General features: G+C 38.4%; 1 protein-coding gene across 3 annotated transcripts in view; it reads right to left on the bottom strand.

The window, feature by feature from the left end:
- Positions 1-1,126: 1,126 nt before the first annotated feature.
- TXNRD1 (thioredoxin reductase 1) overlaps positions 1,127-21,266 on the bottom strand; it is a 37,538-nt gene continuing 17,398 nt past the window's right edge. For all 3 annotated transcript variants that reach the window (XM_068664305.1, XM_068664320.1, XM_068664312.1), the window contains 11 exons: positions 21,041-21,160; positions 20,025-20,167; positions 19,783-19,898; positions 17,796-18,021; positions 15,336-15,428; positions 13,579-13,655; positions 11,747-11,903; positions 9,580-9,687; positions 8,088-8,183; positions 5,863-5,997; positions 1,127-2,707 (listed from right to left, as the gene is read on the bottom strand). In XM_068664305.1, the coding sequence (XP_068520406.1) occupies positions 2,645-2,707; positions 5,863-5,997; positions 8,088-8,183; positions 9,580-9,687; positions 11,747-11,903; positions 13,579-13,655; positions 15,336-15,428; positions 17,796-18,021; positions 19,783-19,898; positions 20,025-20,167; positions 21,041-21,160 (1,334 nt within the window). In that variant the 3' untranslated portion in view covers positions 1,127-2,644. The remainder of the gene's footprint in view (positions 2,708-5,862; positions 5,998-8,087; positions 8,184-9,579; positions 9,688-11,746; positions 11,904-13,578; positions 13,656-15,335; positions 15,429-17,795; positions 18,022-19,782; positions 19,899-20,024; positions 20,168-21,040; positions 21,161-21,266) is intronic.

The following is a 21,266-nucleotide window of genomic DNA, read 5'->3' as shown; positions in this document are numbered from 1 at the left end:
GCTGCTGCAAGTTTCCTGCATCCCCTATGCCACCGAGGCGCTGACCTGCTGTGCCCCCACCACACACCGCTCTGCCACAGCCTGCCTGCACCACACAGGAACTTGCAAGTCGTGTGTTTTGTTAGTTTGGGTTAAATACACCGATGGTGTTGGGACAAGAAGCCCACTCTTGGGAAACAGTTTCACTAAAACACCAAACAGCGTTTGCTTATGGCCTGCAGACTCTCCGGGATCTTCTTTCCAACACCCAGGCGCCTCAAAGCACCACTGAAAGAAGAATTTATCCAGAGAGGCCTTAAGTCACCCCATCTCACAGTTCGCACCCACAGGAGCACAAGGGAAGAAGCAGTGCTGCCTAAGTAGCAGGTCTGTTGCTGCGTGCCCTGGCCAGCTCCCACTGAAGTCTCAAGGTGGAGATGGAGACGTTATCGTGTATCTCTATCATCACACACAGATGACAAAAATACACACCAGAAAATATTTTCCTTCTGGAGGAAGAAAAGAAAAAGCCCTATGAAGAAGAAGAAAAACAAAAAAAGACTTAAGTTTAAAGTCAATTAAAAGTAATAAAACCCCTTTTCTGAATTACGTCATTAATGTAGCAATGTACATCAACACTGAGAACAAGACCCATGAGAAAGAACAGGTACATTTGGTCCAATCTTGCAAAGCTGTGCTCGTGTATGTCTTTATTCCCTACATGCTAACACAGGCTCATTACACATCTTTATTCCCTACATGGCAGGATCAGACCTTCTTGTAGACACACTTGAAAATAACGCTGTTCCTGCGCTTCAATATGAAGAGCTGAACTGCTGAACAGTGCAAGAACCTGTACTCCTGGCTTTCCAGAACACACACAGACAGTAACCTGTGCAAGCACTGGTAGAGTTGGTCCTAGTTCATTCCTTATTTTTAAGCATGTCCTGATATGTTTAACATGCAAAAATTGCACATGAAATAGCCCCACACCCTGTTTCCAGAGAAGAATCCTGCCTTCAAAACTCAAAAGACTTAAAGGAATCACAGCTGGGATTATCAAAGTGCCCTCTGCTGGCCCATTGAAAAAGTCATCTTGCTATCCCCTGCTTTCTTTTCCCCGAAGAGCCATCAAAGCCAGCACCTGTTCGTGCAAACATTCAATTTATTTAATAAACTGGCCAGAAAAACAACACAACAGACCATTCTTGATGATATATAAAACTTAAAAAAAAAATCCTTCCATTACATATTACTTTATAAAAATAACTTAAAGCACCATTCCAGGAATCTCAGTAGAAAACCATGGATTTGTTGCTGGGTAGAAGTTTAGGCACAAGGTGTTCTGCCCACAGGGAGGAAGAATTTACCCCATTTTCACACCGCAATGAACTCCCAAGAACCATTTAATTAAAGTAATCTGAACCTTCCTGCTAAAAGAGAGGGAAATGAAAAACCAGATCAAAAAGCACAATCATTTCCGTTACAAAGAGGCATTTTACCACTTCCTGGTAAATACGGATGGAGTTTATCCAGCAAGAGAGTGAGCTTGCCTGTACTTTTCATGGAAACCTCCATTTCAGAAGTATTGTCTTCTTAATTGAATACAAAACAAAACATACATGGAACTAAATCTAGTTCTTAGGCCTTGTCTACACAGGATTTTCACTATAGGTTTTCAGAGATTGAGTGGGGGTGGTTTTCCCCAGTTTGAAGGAAAGCCTCTATACAACTGTGTTTAAAGTGGCCAGTCCACACCTGAAACCGTGCAGTATACAACTGCTCACCTGAAAAGGAAGAATTTATTCAGATTTGATACAGTTGTTATATAACACACTTCAAAGTATAATCCATTCAAATCGGGATTCTGTCAATTCTAAAGTGGACTAACTATTATCACAGAAGCTGCAAGATACAGCTCAGATCTGTTATATACAACTTTGTTACTATGAAAATAAAAAAGTTTATGTATGACAAGGCTTTGATAAAAACTATTCTCTTTCTCACCCAGAACATTTTTATAAATAAGCATCTCTAAAAAGTCAAGAGAAAAGTTGTTCTGAAAGCAAAGAGATGTTATTCTAGATGGTACGACACTTCTTTCAGTGATAGCTTCTTCCTCGTGATCAAACATGCAGATAATTTCCCCTCTGTTGGTACACAGCTCTGATCGGGGAAAATGCATGTTCACAAGGAGGACTTGTACTTGCAGTGTTAAAACCCGGTACACAGGGGCACTACACAGTTATCTGAACTTGTGGTGACATTTTGGAGTTAGGATGCTCTTTGTTCAGGTAGCAAACTAAAGAAGTAAAAAAGAAAAAAGTTGTTGCTCAGCTGTGCCAGCAGTTCTTCCATCACTGCCCACCAGACAATGCAGGTTTTAGGCTATGACTTCATGAAAGCATTTGTTAAATGCCCTGCCAAACAACAGCTGGAGAGTTCAATATGCCCATTGCTTTGCTGATTGCCAGCCCATCACCACTAGTGACTGACTCCCGCAGAGCTCTTTTCCTCAGACGAATGGAGCGCTCTGGTTAAGATGTACACACTTCTGCAGACTTCTGAGGATGACTTCTCTCAAAACCTCTCTTCTGAAGTGCACAAGTCAGCCACAGTGATTAAAGTCAGTCTCTGGCAATAACAAGAATGGGGGTCTTTAACCTCAGCAACCAGCCATGAGAGTATTTTCACCAGAACGCTTAGTCACGGACAGAGTGGTGAATACCTTCAGGGAAAAAAAAACAAAAACAAATACTTTTTAGTACAGCCAGAATGTATCTTCTCTTCCAAAAATTAATTTGGGCATAATGTTCAAACCACAGCCATTTCCTAAAGTAATAAAATAATAATAAAAACCCCTACATTTAAAATCCTTGCTACTAAATAGCGCGCACACACAAATCCCCCCTGTTCCCTTCATTTACCCCATGGCCTTACTTTTACGGTGGAAAGAAACAATTAAGGAAGTCTCATGGCTTTATAGCACCTTTTGCCTTACTGCTGCTAAGTTTTTACAGAGCGAATGAGCTCAGCAATAATACTCTCCAGCCTGTACACCTAACAAGTGTCTTTATTGCTTAGACAATTTCTTCGTTGGGAAAGTGAAGTTAACCTAAGGCTGTAGCATTTGAAGAGAACCTAACTTTCGCCTCTGTGTCTTTCCAGATATTATGGAAACGTGGAGCTGATTGCTGATGAGGGTATTATGCCTGGGTTTTGTATCCTCTGGACAATAGCTAAGAAACACTCGAGCCTAGCTTGGAAAAGTCAAATCTTTACTGCTTTCAAGTCACATTAAAGAAAAGGACATACTGAAGAACAATTATTGAAAAATTAAATGATATCAAAATTAAAAAAGAAAAATTATACAATACCGTGTTTAGTATTAGAACTTTACTATGCAAATAATTGCATTGTTTTGCACAGATGTAATATAGAAAGGAAAACGGGAAATCAAACTAAACCCACTTCTATTTAAATAGTTCAAAGTTGCAATAATTAGCCATCAAAGCCATCTCTCAGGAACAATAAACTTAGCACAGAACATACACATTTCATTTATGCAAATAGCACTGAAATATCTAAAGAAAATGGGGATCTGAAAGCCCTACAGTCCTGTAAGTAGCAGCTTTACTGCATTAAAGCTGCCAGAGCTTGTCAGAGAACATCAATAAGTGATATGGCTCTTCCACTTTCTACAAGCATGTAAAGCATTATGCAAAAGTCAGGAAGAGGAATGCATGTTTAATATATTATGGCAGAAGAACCAAAATATATTTAAACGATGGTGCATAGCTTGATACAGGGTTTCTAACTTTTCAGTTCTGATCCACAGACTGACAACCCATGGGAGTTTTTATTTGTTGCTATAGAATCACAGAATCACGAAGGTTGGAAAAGACCTCCAAGATCATCTGGTCCAACCATCACCCTACTACCAATGCCACCCACTACACCACATCCCTAAGCTCCAGGTCCAGCCTTTCCTTAAGCCTCACCTGCTTTCTTGTCCTAACCGCAAGCTCTGGGGACGACAGAGCTCCCCAGCTCCAGTAAGCCAGCTGGGAGTCTTTTGGTAACTAACTTTTTAGCTGACTCACAGAATCATCCCAGCTTTCAGAAAAAAACCTTTTCTTCATCACAAATGCTCAACTAAATGTGCCTGTATTTCAAGCAGTGCAGTACAGCCCAAAATGAGAGGTAACTCTCTATACTTCTGACTTTCTACCAATCTGTACTCGCAGTTATTTGTATTTTGTCTTGCAATAAATTCTATTCAGAGTTCAGGCTTTCTGCAGAATAAAATGCTGTTCAAATATGGGAAGTGAAATCTCACCCTAATTTACAAGCAGCAAGAAATGGGACCCTCAGTCTTAATCTTCAAGTTGAGTAATACCGTGTTTCACGAGTCTCTCTGAGCAGTCAGTTAGCACTAATGCCAGTGAAGACGTCAGTATTTGATCCTGCAGCACTGTCCCTTTAGTGCTCAGATCAGAGTTCACGTTCCTTAGCCTTTATATATGCATCATAAACAGAAGGCTATTATCCATCATTTTATTCAGCCAGACATGCACAGCCCTGACAAATTCCAAACATTTTTAAAACATTTTTTTCTTAGTCGAAGAGTACCATCTTGCACTTTGATTTTTGTTTACTGCATAAGAGATTAAATTAAGTAACAGGCATAAAAAACCTTCTAAAGACTGGCATTAAAAATGATCAGTGTTCCCTGGAGCTTTTAAATAGTGTATTTCTCCTGAGCCAATTTCTTCCTCCCCCACTCAAACAAATATGATTATCTGAAATTACCTCCCTAAATTATGTCTAATCATCATTCTATTCAGTTTCAATTTTAGCAGCTCAGATGTCCAGAATAAATTATGACTATCAGCCTCTCTTCACACTGCATATGCTAATATCCTGCTCAAGTTCACAGGTTTGAATGCCTCACTCAAAGCTCCCCCTCTGCAGGGCCCCTGAAGATAAAGACTTACTGCCCCTCTTCAAGGACTTGAAAAGAACACTGCTAGATGATACTACGGGGGAAAAAAAAAAAAAAAATCTGTATTGCAAATGCTTTGAAGATGATTCAGATTGCTAGAAATCCATTCCATTAAAGGAGCTCACATTAAACTGCTCATACCACATCAGTTTGGAAGCACATGAGAAGTGGGTTTCACTTCTACAGACTGGTATCCCGGTCCTCCCTCTCACACTCTGTAGCTAAAATACACAGGTAAGAACACTGATTCTGTACAATGACCTACAAAGGTCATATACAGTTACCTGCGATTCTCAGCTAAAATAAGTGGCCCTAATGCTACTAAAATCAGTGGAGCATCTCTGACTTACACCAAGGGGGAACTGTTCCCTCCTTGTTAGACAAAATTCTGTTCTTTGTTAAAGACAAATAGCAAGACGAAGGCAAGAATTTGTTATGTGGCCCTGTGTACTTCAATTCAAATACAAAGACCTAGAGAGTAAAGGAGAAATCTTCAGAAGGACAGAATTTAATAGAAAAACTGGCATGTAGCTGGTCCCCGTCCACAGCACCAGTTTATATTCCTAATTTGAGTACATATATCCAGAAAAATTAGCTCTGACAAGCACCTCAAAAACGTGGGAGGAAGATTCTGTACTTCCCAGTAGAGGGAGCACTGGGTTAGTGGAGACGAGAGTTATTTCACAAATGAAAAAAAATAAAAATCCAAATGTTAGTTTTTTAAATATTTAAAAAAAAAAAAAAGTTTTCTGTCTTTCCCTCCCCTCTACTTTCCCCTAATTCTGACTTCTTTAACAAAATTCTGATGTTTGGGTTTCCAGCAGCTTATCCCAGAACGCTACAGAAGCTGGGATAGGAAGGTGACTTCATATACAAACCTCTGCACAGACTGGATGGATTCCTATGGTGCTGTCTAGCTGTTCTTTGGTCAATCCACATTTAATAGCAGCTGCAAAGCCTTGGGTGACTTCTCCAGCATTTGGGCCGAGGACATGGAAACCAATGACTCTCTCCTAAATAACAAAGAATCAAACACAAGCACAGTTAGCTGTAAGGTCTTCTTACTAAGCGTATTCAATTGCACCAGTTCACAAAACATGCCACAAATTAATGTAACCACAAATGTGAACTATCATTAGCTCCAACAGAAGGGACTTAGTGGGAAAAAATTTGTCTTCTCTCCAAGAAGGAAAAGATTAAACTAAGAACTCACGAATCAGCTTCCTTACAAGCTTTGTGCATGAGTCTTCCATTTATATCAAAAGCATTCAAATTTAACACACATCACGATCTACACTTGATTATTGTGTATGTTCAAATTGCAAATGTCCTTAGACTTTATTCAGGCAAGCTGTTCCACTCATTCCAGTAAGACTAAGTAAAGGCAAACATCTTGCATAAAGGTGTGCAATATCAGGGTCTATGCTAGCTGGCTGTATGGTGCATACCTACAGAAGAACTCACAACTTGATAGTTGCTTAGTTGCTTGATAGTTGGCAAGAGCTATAAGCTAAAATTCTGGCTAAGAGAAGTGACAAGAGGTGTGTGGTAACTAAACTGACAACTACTGCTGTCACGGTGTTCACTGCCATTGGAAGATAAAACACCTAGAGATTCCCCAAATAAACTGAAAGACACCTAGTTACAAAGAAGAAAATATGACTCCATACATTACTTCTCATACCTCCACTACTGTTCAGCTGCAAAATACGCCGAATTGTGCACATATCCTTACTGAACACCCAAGGGAACAAGCCCTTTGAACTTGACTTTCTTTTCTTCAAGAGTTTGTCTTCTTCAGCAAAAACTAGCTGCTGTGGGCTTCAGTGGCTTTCAGAACATTAACTAGATTTTGGTAATCACAGACCTAGCCCAGTTGGGAATCAAGAGTTATCTGCTCCTTCTGCTAAATATCACATGTAAGGGAGTAGGGATAACCAGTACACTGGAAGGTTATTTTCTTGCAGTAAGCCTGACGACTGGGAATTACCAGAAGGTTCATTTAAATAAGAAAAGCTAACAAGAGACAGTATCTAAAATAGAATTATCCTTACTTTCTATTAAAAATATGCACATAATGTAAACATAAATCCACAGAAATGAAGCTGAGATAACTACAGTTTCCCCTATAAATTTAAAAAGTTACTGAATAGTTTCCATCCGGGCTAACTTTCAGCTCAAAAACTCTAAATGTTTAAATATATTTCTAATTTTCAGGACAAGAAAACATTTTAAATCACCAGAAAGTCTTCCTATTTTCTTAAGTAACTTTGGATTAGGAACATAAGTATGGGTTCTAAAATAACTTCCATGTTAGTGCAAACTCCTCCAGAAAAAGGAGATGGGCAAAACCAAGCAGATTTGAAGACTTCACAAAATGACACAATGCTTAGGAAGACTGCAGGAAGACAAATCTGTAACTGGTGATAAAAGAAAATAAGCATAATAGATTCAAAACTTCATTAGGGCTTGAACCTTTATGCTATTAGCTTATTATTGCAATTAGCAATTTTACTTGTGCTTCAGCAGGTACTGTACGTTTCCTTAACCAGGAAGTCTTATCCTAGTCCAAGGATAATCCTGGCATTATCACTCTAAATGAGATTTGTGCAGGCAAGATATATAAATCCTGTTAGAACAATCTCAGGAGTTTTATAGACACATATGGATTTGCAGAGGTCAAAGGATGCAATGATTTCTGAGTGATCTCCACTTCAGAGACAAAAATCTCCCAAAAAAATCATATCCTAGTTTGGGAGAGGGAGAATAAGATAAATGGATATGACTTCTAACCATTATTTTTTCTGAAGTGAATCAATGGTTAAAATTAATGAACAGTCTTAGAGCTCTCTATTTGTCATTTTTCATATACAAAATACTCCCTATACAAATACTGACTGCAAAATTTTCTATTTTACTGATGGCAATTTTTGTATCAACAAAAGTACTGCATCATTACAAATATTTACTACATTTCAAAAGGTAGGGAAAATGTGAATTCTTTTCTAACTTGTTAAAAATAACCTATTTATAATTGTGGTGTCAATGGTCCCTACAATGAACATACAGTTTCTGTTTTCTTTGGAAGTAAAGATGCACTTACATTATCTCGAATATTGCAAATTATCTTCGCATAGCATTTGTTGTTGTCTCTGGATGGCACAGTCCATTCCAGTGGCCAGAAATGACTATGATACACCTGGAAATACAGCACCGATGAGAAAAGGTTCTAATTACATAGCAGAGAGCATCTGCTGTCTCAGAGAGATCTTCCAAAAACTGCCAGTTTATCTTAAACTTGCATTGTCTGCTTCCAGAACCAGAGCTTTACTACTGACTGCAACTGCAACAGACTTAGGAGGACAAAGCACTTAGAAAATCATAACCTGAAACAAATTACTATTTGAAAGAAGTTCCTAAGTAATTGCAACTTGAATAAAAATATGCCCCTTCACAAAGTTGGAGAGAGAGAGATCAATGTTTCCTGTATTAATGGAGCTACAAAGCAATTATAACCATTGCTATACAAAACTGAAATTTAATAGGTTTGGATGACAGGTGCAACTCAATATTCCCACTGAAGCTTACAAACCAAAAGCCAATACAGTGACATGATAAAGAGGTCAGGATCAACTAGATTAGGGCTTAGCCAGAACACAAATGTTTCTGGATGCACATTTTCAAAAATGTGAAACAGAAGCAGACTTGCCACAATAAAGGGTCCAGTGTTTCACATGGAAGAGCAGAAACTTTACTCAATAACAAAAAATTGACTCTGTATAAATGAAGTCTGTGGGCATAACAGAATTTCAGCCTCTGTCCTGTAGTTAGGTTAACAGCACTTGATGTGCAGCCATATTAAGTCATATTTACCTCTTTTCTCAACATACAAAAAGTATATTTAACAAAGCTAAGAGGAACACAAGTTCTCAGCTGTCTGAACCACCACTTATGTGCTTATTTCCCCTGATAATGCTCCTCAAGTAATTCAAGTGGACATAAAAGAAGTTCAGATTATTGTCACACACCCTCCCCTCATGCTTTCTGTAATGTGGTCTCCACAGTATTTTGTAAGAACGGTTTGGGACACCACGTGGCTACATATTTCATTCCAACAGCAGTCCCAGTGAATGAAAAGGGATTATTCAAGTGAGTAAAATTAAGCACGTATCTGCCTACATAGTCAAAATAAACAGGAAAAACAGCGTACCAACATTTGTTTTCATAAAGTAAAAACCATCATGACAAAGAATTTGCCATCCTGTAGCTACAAAAAGCTCAGCTTTGACATTGAAACCAATGTATTACTTCCAACACCTCTAATTTATCCTGAAGTATTTGCATAGACGATTTTTTTTTTATAATAAATATTCCACCTACAAGCCCTGTTTGTCAAAGAGAGAACATATTTACAACTAGAACTATCAGAAACGGGGACTATTGTTAAAGCATGCTTAGGAATTGCCAAGAAAGACAAAAATATAGTCTCCTCCTGACCTTACATCAGAGTACAGAATGCTGTTTTAATCAACTTTTAACATCATTTTAAATTACAGACTCAGAATTTAAGATCTAGATGAAATTAAGGCATTTACCTCAATGTTTTCCTCCCCAAATTTCGCTATTGCATTCTCTTCGGAATACCCACAGGCTCCATATTCTAAAGGAGTGAACACCGTGGTTGGAACATTCACGTAGTCACACTGTGTGGTATTCAAAATAAAAAACACACACGATATTAGTAATAACATCAGCACACCGAGTAAAAGTTAAGCAGTCCGAAAGTCAGGAATAAAAATTGTATTATTTGTAACTCTGAAAGCTACTTTTTCTTTATTTTAAATGAAGCTACAGTTCTGGTGTTGTCCCTCTCAGAGGTGTTAACTACAGCAAGAACAGAAAGACAGTTCAAAGCCACAGTGACATTAACATGCATAGAGTGAGAAGGAAATGCAGTAGTGCCCTGCTTTAAAACACACCAGATCACAAGTGACGCGGGAGATAAAAAGCAGTCAGTTCAACTGCTTTTACAGAGCATTCTATTTTTAGGAGGTAATGCTACAAATACAACACCACCATCCAAAAACCAGCATCTTTTTCATCAGCTGCAGCCTAGAAGATGCTAAAGGCATGAACTACAGCCATCTGCAGCGATAGCTAGCACTAAAGTCGTGTCCCCAGTCACATCCAATGTAAGTCAAAAAGGCCTGACTACTCCGCTGGCAATGATCTGCCAAGATGCATCTGCAGGACACAGCCCAGGATGCTGCTGGCCTTTGCCATCAGGGTAGACTGCTGGCTCAGAGTAAACTCCTTGTCCCCCAGCCAACCCCAAGGGGGCTCCTCTGCAAAGCTACTTTCCCACTGTTTGATCCCCAACCCACGCTGGTGCATGGGGTAACACCTTCCCAGGCACAGAACAGCAAGGTTCCTCTTGCTGAACCTCACAAGGTTACTCTCAGCCCATTTCTCCAGCCAGCTGAGGTCCTGCTGAGTGACAGCACAACCGGCTGGTGCATCGTTCACTTCCCCTCCCACCTGATTCATCTGCAGCCTTGCTGAGGGATTCTGTCCCATCACCCACATCACTAAGGAAGATGTTAAACAGTATTGTACCGAGTGCCCAAGTGCTGTGGTAAGTGCTGACTTTGTAAGGGTGATCACAGCCCTTTCAGCCCAGCAGTTTGGCCAGCTTTTGGTCCACCTCACTGCCCACCTACCTCGCCCATACTTCAGCCTGTCTATGAGAACGTTACTCTAGCCCTACTAGAATCAAAGCAACATCACCACTGCTCTCTCCATATTCACCAAATGAATCATTCTGCCACAAAAGGCTAGCAGGTCGGTTGCCTCTAATTAATTTCCAGCAACTTTATTCTATTAATTTCAACTCTAATTTCTTTGTGTCTAGGTATCAACTAAGGTGCTGTTTACTATTTTTTCCCCACCTATCCATAATACTTCCTTATGTTTCATACAATCACCCTTTCCAGATTAGTTAAAACAGCAGTGTAAGCCAGGATCCCACCTAAGCAGTTATTTATTTCTTGGATTCATTCAGAGCGATGATGCTTCCTTTAGCAGCATAAGGATTTTCATAACCTGAGAGACAGTTATTTGGCATCAAATGTAAATTAAGACCGATCTGTAGTTCTGCAGTAAGAAGAAATCCTGGCTCTGGCTATGGTTTACTTAAACTTTGCTTGACTGATATAATGACATTAGGCACGCTAATTCAAGATTCTGTTACTGCAATACCTGCCAGCCTAAAACAAACAACTCAATCAAGCTCTAAATCTGGCTGATAACAGAACCTGATATAAGTACAGCAGGCTCTACAGTTGCAAAGGTTTTTACTTAATCCCCTTGGTTATGAAAGTGAGACAAGCACCCATATCAATGTTGCTTGGATAACATTGCTTAAAGGCATCTTCCTTTCCTTCTATTTACAACTTAAGGTGTAAAAAGTACCCATGTTACTGCTATTTGAACTGACATAACTTGACTGAAGCCTACAATCACACTCGTATGATATGTAAACACTGGATTAATTAATTCAACTTCTCAGGTATAAATACTTTTTGACTTATTGGCACACTTCATCTTTCTTTGTATCCATATTCAGTTTGTAGCAAAACTGTGTACAACACTGAAAACATAAGGAAGTGAAAATACTAGTGCAAGTAACACGGAAAATTAAGAGCATCGCATCTCCTTGGAAGAAGCAGAGCAATGAGTGTTTGGTAGCAATTGGTTACTTACCTTAGTGGTTGCCCCACCATAAAGCCTCTGAACTAACAGTCTTCCTGCCTGGATTGCCACTGGTGTGAGTTCCAGCCTGTCCTGCAGTATATCTCCAATAGCGTAGATGTATGGCACATTTGTTTGCTCCACATCATTGACAGGTATTTTTCCTGTTCTGTGATTTGCATCAACAAAAATAAAAGATGTAAATATTCTGCTGTGAAGACTCAAGTGGTAAATAACATTGCAGCAATTGGGCCCTTTAGGCTTCAAGAGATAGGCATGTACTTGAAATATGTGGAGAAGAAGTCATATTCACAACCTTACAACCTTGGTCAAGAAAGTAAGCTAGTGTAAAGTTTGGTTTCTACCAAAACTACAGGAATTTACACACTGGATAAGGAGGTAGCACCTAAAGTTGTGATTCATCTCCTGAATAAATTTGTTGGTGTGACATAACTGCTTTCCTCAAAATACACTACTACCAGCTGAACTGTGTACTGGAAACCTCGAGAAATGCTATGAAGCTGTAGGTTGAAATAATTTCTCCATTACTGAAATTCCAGTCCAGTGGGTGAAGTAGTTTCTATAAACTTGACCTTCAGGCTTCTTCACAGAGACGAGTCAAGTTGTTAGACACCCCACTTAAGAAATACAGCAAGCTTTTTAGCATTAAACGTATTGAGCTAATGGAAGTTTTAAATTATTAATATTTCCTACTTCATTAATAAATGAAATAGTGCAGTAATCACTGCAGGAAACTTATCTAACAAGTAAACCTAAGTCACAAAGTTACTTGAAGGACCAGTAGCGATTTTTGTATAAAGATGCAACTTTCTTAATTTTTGGTTTTGTTAACAAATATATATTACTAATTAGTACTTATATACATATTACTTATTAAATATATACTACTTATTATACTACTAATTCTATAGTTAGTATAAATTAGTAACGGATGTCCCAATGTCAAACAAATAAAGACATGTAGTGTTGGGTCTGCCAATTTTGAATTGAATTTTGATTTTTTTTTTTTTAATTTAGAACATTGCAACAGTTCTCTTCAGCAACATCAGTCACAGTATTCATATACAAGCTGCCCTCTGTACTGCTCTCCCACATACTGCCAAATCAAGTTCATGGTTCCAACAAAGGGAACATGGTCTAGGCCCCTCATATCTAGAATACCTTTTCAGGTTACCAATATTGAAAATGCTACTGATAGCTCCACTCCCTGGTACAATGACCTCACTAAATTAAACCTGCAGTTCTCTGCAGGAGAGAGATTGTTTACAAAGGTAGAAGCCATAAGGCAAGAAATAAACTTCTCCAAAAACTAAAACACATCACTAACTCCAGCTGTGAGTTTAAAAATGCTACTTTGATTTTATATTCCAAAATAAACATACAGTAGTATTTACATTAAAAATGTAAACGAGCCCTACCACACTAAAAGTCCATATGAACAAACACATCTCTGCCCCAAGAGGTGGTAGAAATAAAAAATAATAATAATAAAAAAAAAAAAAGGTGATGGGAATAAGAGTATGAGAAACAACTGACAGATCCTAGAAAGCCCAGTCATTGGAAGGAGCTGGCAGACCAACCTTTGAACTGAAACAGAGTGGAAGAGACACATTTGCCTCTCAGTATTTAGGAACTGACATTTCAGTATAAAAAAGAAAATGTGGTAGTACTATGTAAGATAACACCGCTATCTGCTACGTAGCCTTCTATCCAAACAGGAGACAATTTCTCCTGAAAGCATTTGACTGAGGATGCACGGCTGCCACTGCACTAGTCAATGGCACCAACTGTGTAGTCAGTGATATAAAGGAGTCTCTTCTTACTTTTCATTGATTTTCACTCCAACTTTGTCCAAACCAATTTTTCTTGTACATGCATCTCTTCCAATTGCTAGCAGCACCTGCAAAACAGCAATGTACATGTTACTGATTTCCTAAAAACTCAAAAGCACACTTGCTTGTTCCTACCTATTATTTTAATTACAGACTAAGGATCAGTACCTAAGGTTTGGTCGCATTAAGACAAATATATTAGTTACCCATTGCATGCTCATTGAGTTCAACACAAGCCACACTACCATCATGACCCAACAATACCAAGTTTTAGCTATAGGATTAAATGCAGCCAAATATATTTCCCTGGAAAAATATACAAACAGTATTCTAAATAAATCTGTTATCATCTTTCCTTGCAAATACACACTAAATTGTTATACCATATTCCCATATGTTGACACTAAAACACTCTTTAAAGAAAGGGCTCTTTAGGAAGGAAACTCAGGTGCTTATGCAAATAGAAGACAAAATAATCTTTGTTTTGATCAGAAAATATCATTTACTTACATATGCCCTCAACTAAGCCACTGCCAAATAATATTTGTTGAATATTATTTGTTTCTGCATTTGTTCAGAGTGATTTTTTGGACATTTGTTCAGGCCAAATTCTTACCCAAACCATAAACTTGGCTACCTTAACTAGAAAAACAAATTTCGATGTATAATGTCATGCAGAAAAGTGTTTTGTGCTTTTGTGTCTTGGACAACTGCCCAGTTAACTACACAACGTACAAGTGACAAAAGAACTGTGTTGAAGTTGTCCAAAATCTGCTTCAAGTCTTTTAGATGACCAAACCTGCCAGATCTTCAGAGCTGAAGGTTTTCAAATGCATCATACACAGCTCATATAATAAGTGACAGCATTTCAGTGAAAGATGTAATAGCAATGAGAAATCAGAAGTTTCTTTAAAATAAATAAATAGAAAAAAAGGCACTGATTTGGAAGTTTAAAAAAATCTTTCAGTACCATAGACCAAGAAAAATAGTATCACAATTCTGTGAAACAGCACTGTGGTTATTGTTTATCTTTCTCATAATATTAGTACTCAAGAGGCACTGATGCATATCCTTGCTATGGAATAAACTGATGGATGGTGCAGGTAGATGAAGTCACTGGCACAGACTATTTTTTCCTTTCAAGGCCTAAGAAAATGAATGGTGTGAGAGGTGACGGAAGCAGTCAAACATATAAAGGCAGACCTGCATGCATTTGCACTGTAATTTTACTGCTTTCAGTGTATAATGAAATTCCCTGCCTGACTTGCCATGGGGTGTTTGTTTTTGTGAAGATGTGGCATCAACAACCAATCTTAACAACACCTTAACAGTAACATCTGTTTTGTTTAGCTCTTGTAAGGACCATTGTTTTATGCTAACTCCAGAACAGCATGCTTCAGTTACTATAACAGTTATTAAAAATCATTACTTATAGTTTATGACAAATACTTCCCTGGGGAAAAATCCTGCAAATGATTCCACATGACCAAGTTCCTCTAAATCCCTAAGCTAAAAAACAGGTTTCAAAAGCATGCAAGTGATTTGGTAAGGCACGTGGGACTCATGCCCATGGATTCTAGGACTTTTCTCACATTAATTACATGTTGATTATGTACCATTAGCCTATTGTAATAATTGAAAATATTTTTTTTTTAATTAAAGCTAAACTATGGATAAAAAGACCCCAGGAATCTTAACATTAACTGGAAGGTTATTCCATGTTCTTTACATATATAGACAGGACTCACAGTATTGTATTCCCCTTCAATTACTTCATTCCCCTTTGTGGACTTGGCTGTAACTTTCAGTCTTCCAGGAGTTCCTTCCTCAATCTGCTCAACCTACATTTGGGAAAAAAAAGAAAAAAAGAAAAAAAAAGTTAGTTTCAAATTAAAGTATATACATATATCTAAATCCCACAATATATCTTACGATCAAAAGTGAATGTTTAACCACGACCTAAAATTCAAGCATTTGTTCTAAAGATATTTTCATCACTCTTTAGATTTGTGATTATTACTTTCATATTTAAACATTTTGTTTCATCTCCATGCATTTATTCTTATAATTAACACAATAGGACCTCATTTCTGTTTACAACAGTTGTTACTGACTGCTAAATTCTTGTCCAAGAAGCTGTCAGTATCAACTGTGGACAGGGAAAGTGAGGAGGAAGGAAACTACTTCTAGACCTGGAAACAGAATCAGACATTTTCTTAAGCCACACCTAGAGGACCGTGGTGTCTTTCACCCATGGGGAAGCCACAGTCATAGCCCTGCCCCTACCCCTGTTGAGTGACATCAGTCCAATACATAAAGCTGCAATTGTCTTGCAGGAGAGGGCAGCAGTTGGCTCTTAATGGCTGAAAAACACCAGCAGCTTAAAAAAAAAGAAGCAAACAAACAAACAAAAACAGCCCTTCCAAGTTCCTCAAAGTAAGCTGAAATAAATATTACTAGTTTTAGCAACAGATCAAGCTTCTTCTCTCCCCCCATCCTAACTGCAGTGGGTTACAGCCTATTCCAGTAAAACAAAACAAAAAAACACACCACACCCCCACATAAAAAAAGAAAAAAAGAATCATTTTGCAATTGTGTTCTTCGCTGAGGGTAATAAAATACATGTATAAAGGCTTGTTTAAAACAAACACCCTCCCTACACACATGCAACCTCTACATACCAGAAAACAAAGCAGAAAGTGATGCCACCGGCTTTTTTGCCCCCTCAAAGGCTCCTTTTTCCTCCAATAAACAATCAACATCAAACGAGCAAATGGAATTTGAAGCTACATAGGTGGGTTCTCTTTTGCCTGGACTGTGAGAGGACTGTATGTTTAACTGCAGTCTTTCTTTTACCCTCTCAGAACAACTGCCACAGCTCCTATTTTATATTCAAAGGAAAGGAAATTTCCTTATTGTTTCCCTGTCCTTTATTTTTTTTTTTAAATTTAAAAGAACTCCAACCTTCTGTCCCATCCTATCAAGTTTACAAGATCACTTTTAAATTGCTCCTATTTGAAGGTGGCATTATTTATAATCATTTTCTGTCTTCAAGTGTCACACTGAATAATAAGCAGAACATGCAGAACGTCAAAAACAATGCAAGAAAGAGATGAAAAGATCTACTAAGGAGATATCCAGCAGTTAAAGGCTACTCTCAACTAGAAACAAGGCCGTATATTTTATTCGCATTGAAACCAAACACATACTGAAGGGACAGAAGTGTACTTTATGACTAGGGGGAGGGACTCTTTGCAGACTGCACCTGGCTGGAGGAGGCCACATGCCATTTAGTTGAAATGATCCCTGCTTCTTTGAAGACTAGTATCTTCCTTTCCTACCCCACCAAAAGAATTTACAGAAAGATAAATCTGAAACAATCAAAAGCTAGATAGTCATCCCTGACCCTCTGTAGGGTCAGATCTACAGAGTGATAACTGGCCAGAGCATTTTTTAAATTATTCTTGATATTAGTAAGTGTGAAGAAAAAGAAACAAAATAAATAATAATAATAATAATAATAATAATAATAAACAAACACCAGTTTTCACTCTATTTAATACTTTACTTCCTAAAGTGTTAAACTCAGTAGTATACTAGCTTAACACCAATCAGAAAAATGCTTAATATATTATTTCCTATTTCATAATTAAGTACTAATCGTTGTGGAAAAGCATTAAAAACAACAAACAAACAACATTGCTAGGACTCTCTGAAGCCTTTGTTAAGGCAATTTAACATAAGAAAAGCTCCAGAACTTATCTCATCTACTTTGCAACCTGAATTTGCCTATACATAGACCTAGCTGCCTGCATGCACACCCCTATGGAATTCCAAGAAAATTAGGCATGTATGTAAGGTCTCTGCCAAGTAAAAGACAGGGATAGATACTTTTAAAGCTCCTTTACTTTCTGGATAGTCCTAGGCACTGTAAGCACAATTTGCTGGCTGAGAATTTGAGAACTGACAATGAAAAATATGACTATTCGTGATGCACTAGCCCTGGTCTTACAGGAAGTATAGATGTACATCTTCCCACTTATCAGTCCACAAGAAGTCTTAAAGCCTTCAGAACAGCTGCTAGAATTTAGGTATATTCAATATTTTCAGGATCAGCCCAAGTAGGCAAAACAACTGTTTAATGTAGCATACACTAACTCATTATGAAAGGTGTATTACAATCAGTTGTAGTACTACCTCAAGCCTACCTTGATCGGCACAAACTCTCTGATGAATTTGATTCCATGTTCTTCCATGTATTCACCAATTTTGTTTGCCATATCCTGGTCAAATCCTCTTAGAAGAATGGATCTCACCATTACCGTGACATCTAACCCAAGGCCTGCAAGAAATCCTGCACATTCCAAGGCCACATAGGAAGCTCCAACCACCAGGGTTTTCCCTGGACAGTAAGGCAGGGAGAAAAGATCATCACTGGAAAAGGGGGAACAAAACAAAAAAGTTAGAGAAAAACAAGAGAATATGCTGCACTTTATATTTTTCTACTTTCTTTTGTAAAGATTTTATTCCTTTTCCTGATCACAAACAACAACAAAACTTATTTTTGGAAATCATGCTAGAATACTAGATCAGTATATGACAGATTAAAACATTCTAATTAGGACCACACGCAAAAATATGAAATACTCCAAAAGAGACAATAAAATGTAGAGGTTTTTTTAACAGACTTCTGACAATTTTTTGAAAAAATAGGATATTTTTCCTGAATTGCTTCAAATATTTTACTGCAAATTTTAGCTCCTGACAGCTAAAAGGAAGAGGAAAGGGTTTAGCATGTAAATAAACACACCACCTTAACTTCTTTGAAGACTTCTCCTTTTGCTAATTAATTATACACAGTGCTAAATACGCGCAGACAATAAAACAAATTAATGCAAACCACGGTAACAGGCAGAGCTAGGAGTACAAAATTAGAGCAAACATTTATTTGCCTGCTTTCCACTTCTTTCAACTGCTTCATCAACGTCTCATTTCTGCCACACCTTGGAATTAGACCCAGGCTATGGAACCAGGGCCTCATGGAGGCATTGTGCTTGCTCAGCAAAAATGCAGGAAGAGTTTGGCAAGAAAATTCTCCAAAGATTTACATTTTAAAAAGCTTCACTTTTTTAGCCATCAGCGGCAACCACTAAACAAGATGCTCTCTGCAAATGCTGCAGTGGAATGAAGTGTGCCTGTGTAATTAAAGGCTACATCATAGCTCCTAGCTCTCAAGGAACCCAGTTAAGATTACAACAGACAGCCTCACTCTGATAGCCTGTAACTCTGGCATTCCTGACCCTTCCACCTTGTTGTTATTTTAAAGCCCTACTTTATCAGCTATGTAATCTACTACCTTTAATTTTACTACCACTTGGTATTAGGGAAACATACAACATGGTGTTTGAGTTTCACAGGGATTGTGCTAGTCATTTATTTCATTATTATAGGTTTGCAAGCCTGTAATTCCAACCTGTATTTCTATAGTACATAATTTAGCAGTTAGCCTAATATGAAAGCACATTTCATCCATTTCATCTGCATATCACTTTTTTGTATGTGTGCACACATGTAAAACTGTGCTGAAGTTCCTTGCTTTTTTAGACAGACATTTGAAGCAGGTTCTCCCCAAAGTTGAACTTCACTTAGTAGCTGGGAAAAAATTGGTTCAGGTTTCAAGACTGGGACTCCCACAGTGTGTGAGGACAGACACATTTCAAGAGCTTCATAACATCAGCTACTTTCGAACTCCCCCTTTCCCTGACATTTGAGCTGGAGTTTTTCTCCATGCAGACTGTGCTCTTCATTACGAACAAAACTCAGTACATGAATGGAAAGACCAAAAAGAATAAGGAGAAAGCATGTGTAACACTAACTGGGGCACAAATGATGAATTAATTTTATGACAGACATGCAAATGATTTCTGGGATTCTCAAGCTGCTCTGTTATCAGCTAGAAATGGAACCGTTCTAGCCTACCACCCACAGGCCAGTGGTGTCCAGCGGACAACACTCCCAGCACCCTGACATCTGTCTCTAGCTCTTCTCCTTCTCCTTGCTCTCCTCTAAGAAGCAGAAAGAAACAATATAGAGAAACAACAGCATGCAAGCAGCGCTGCTTATGCTTTACCACCATTTCTCACAGGTTAAGCATTTGCACACAGTGAATGATTTCACGTTCTTCCCTGTTTCTACCTGCTGATGCAGTATTCCTTGTCTCCAGGGATACCCAGGTAGCGTGGCCTTTCACCAGTAGCAATGAGAAACCTCTCAGCTGTGTACAGTTTTTCAACTCCTCTTTTATTTGTTGCCTGTGAACAAAGCAATAGTCCAAAGTGAGTATTTTGTAGTCCTACTAAGGGAAATACTATTATTTGCCGAACACCTGTATTCAGAAAACACTACAGGAAGACCCAGCAAACAGGGCTAGGCAGTACCTTGACAGTGTGTGGCTGAACAAATTCTCCATATGCGTTCTCATATGTGACTTTCTTCTCTCTCAGTGCTACTCGATAACCCCAGTTCAGTGAGCCAATGTAATTCTGAACCGATTCTGTCATAGTCATCCAGTTGTGTTTGACTGTTGGAAACAAAACAGATGTTTGTCTTTCAGTCTGACAGACTTATTTCCACAGCCAACCCCATATTCCCAGACAGACTTTTTTCATGACCCAGTCACCTTTGTCCTATTCCTATTTCACTCCAAGGTAACTCTACTGAAATTCAAAGAGCTACATCAGCAGAGACCAAACGAAAGGTCAGTGAACCAGATACGCCTTAAACAATCAACGACTTGCCTTCTGCCAAGCATTTGCGATATTTCCTCCCTTTATTAGCACAGCCGTAGCCTTTGACACATGGAACACTTAGACTTTGCATATTATTAATCGTTTTCCAATGACACATGTTCTGAGCAGGTGACATTGCTCAACAAATGAAGATTATGCATCTCAGAGGTGCCTCTGCATGCTCCCCCTTATAGAACTACACCCTAAATAGATCCCAATCCTATAACCATGTACTCTAGAGCTAATATAAAGAAAAAATCAGTTTCTGATGTAGAAGCAATGCAGACTGAGGGAACAGTGACCCTTGCCTGCAATTATTAGTAAGCTTCTGTTTCTAACAAACAACATTTTGGGGTATTCCTTTGGATGTTGTGTTACATTCAGAAATAGAGTAATATCTTACTGCTTTTATTCATACAGCAGTGTGAATAAATCAAACACTGACACAATGAGAACATATTAAAAACAGATCAAATGATGCAAGGCAGTAAGTCCTGTGGCTTCAAACTTGAAAAGCACTTAAGCTTATGTGTAGTCGCTCTGAAGTTGCCTAACATTGTTAAAGCCAGCACGTAAGTGCAACAAACACTTGACTGTGAAAAGAACCTATGGATTTTCAGCACAAATGACAAAAGTGAAAAAAAAAAAAAGTTCTCCTTCCGTACCTTCTTCAGTAAACTGCCATCCAAATTTGCGTGAATCTTGCAAGGCTTGTCCCAGTAAAGCTGCCTGGTGCATCAATTTTTTAGGTATACAGCCCACATTTACACAAGTTCCTCCAAGACCTGAGAGAAAGGCACAGAATGCATTTTTCACATCAGTGTGGCTGATCCCAAAGAACAATCAGACTCTTAGTAAATAACGCTCCTTTATAACAAATTTGCAATGAAG

Source organism: Anas acuta, chromosome 1, assembly GCF_963932015.1.
Source record: "Anas acuta chromosome 1, bAnaAcu1.1, whole genome shotgun sequence".
NCBI classification, from domain to species: Eukaryota; Metazoa; Chordata; class Aves; order Anseriformes; family Anatidae; genus Anas; species Anas acuta.
The sequence above is the reverse complement of the archived record's forward strand: the minus strand, read 5'-3'. Positions and strand labels throughout refer to the sequence as shown.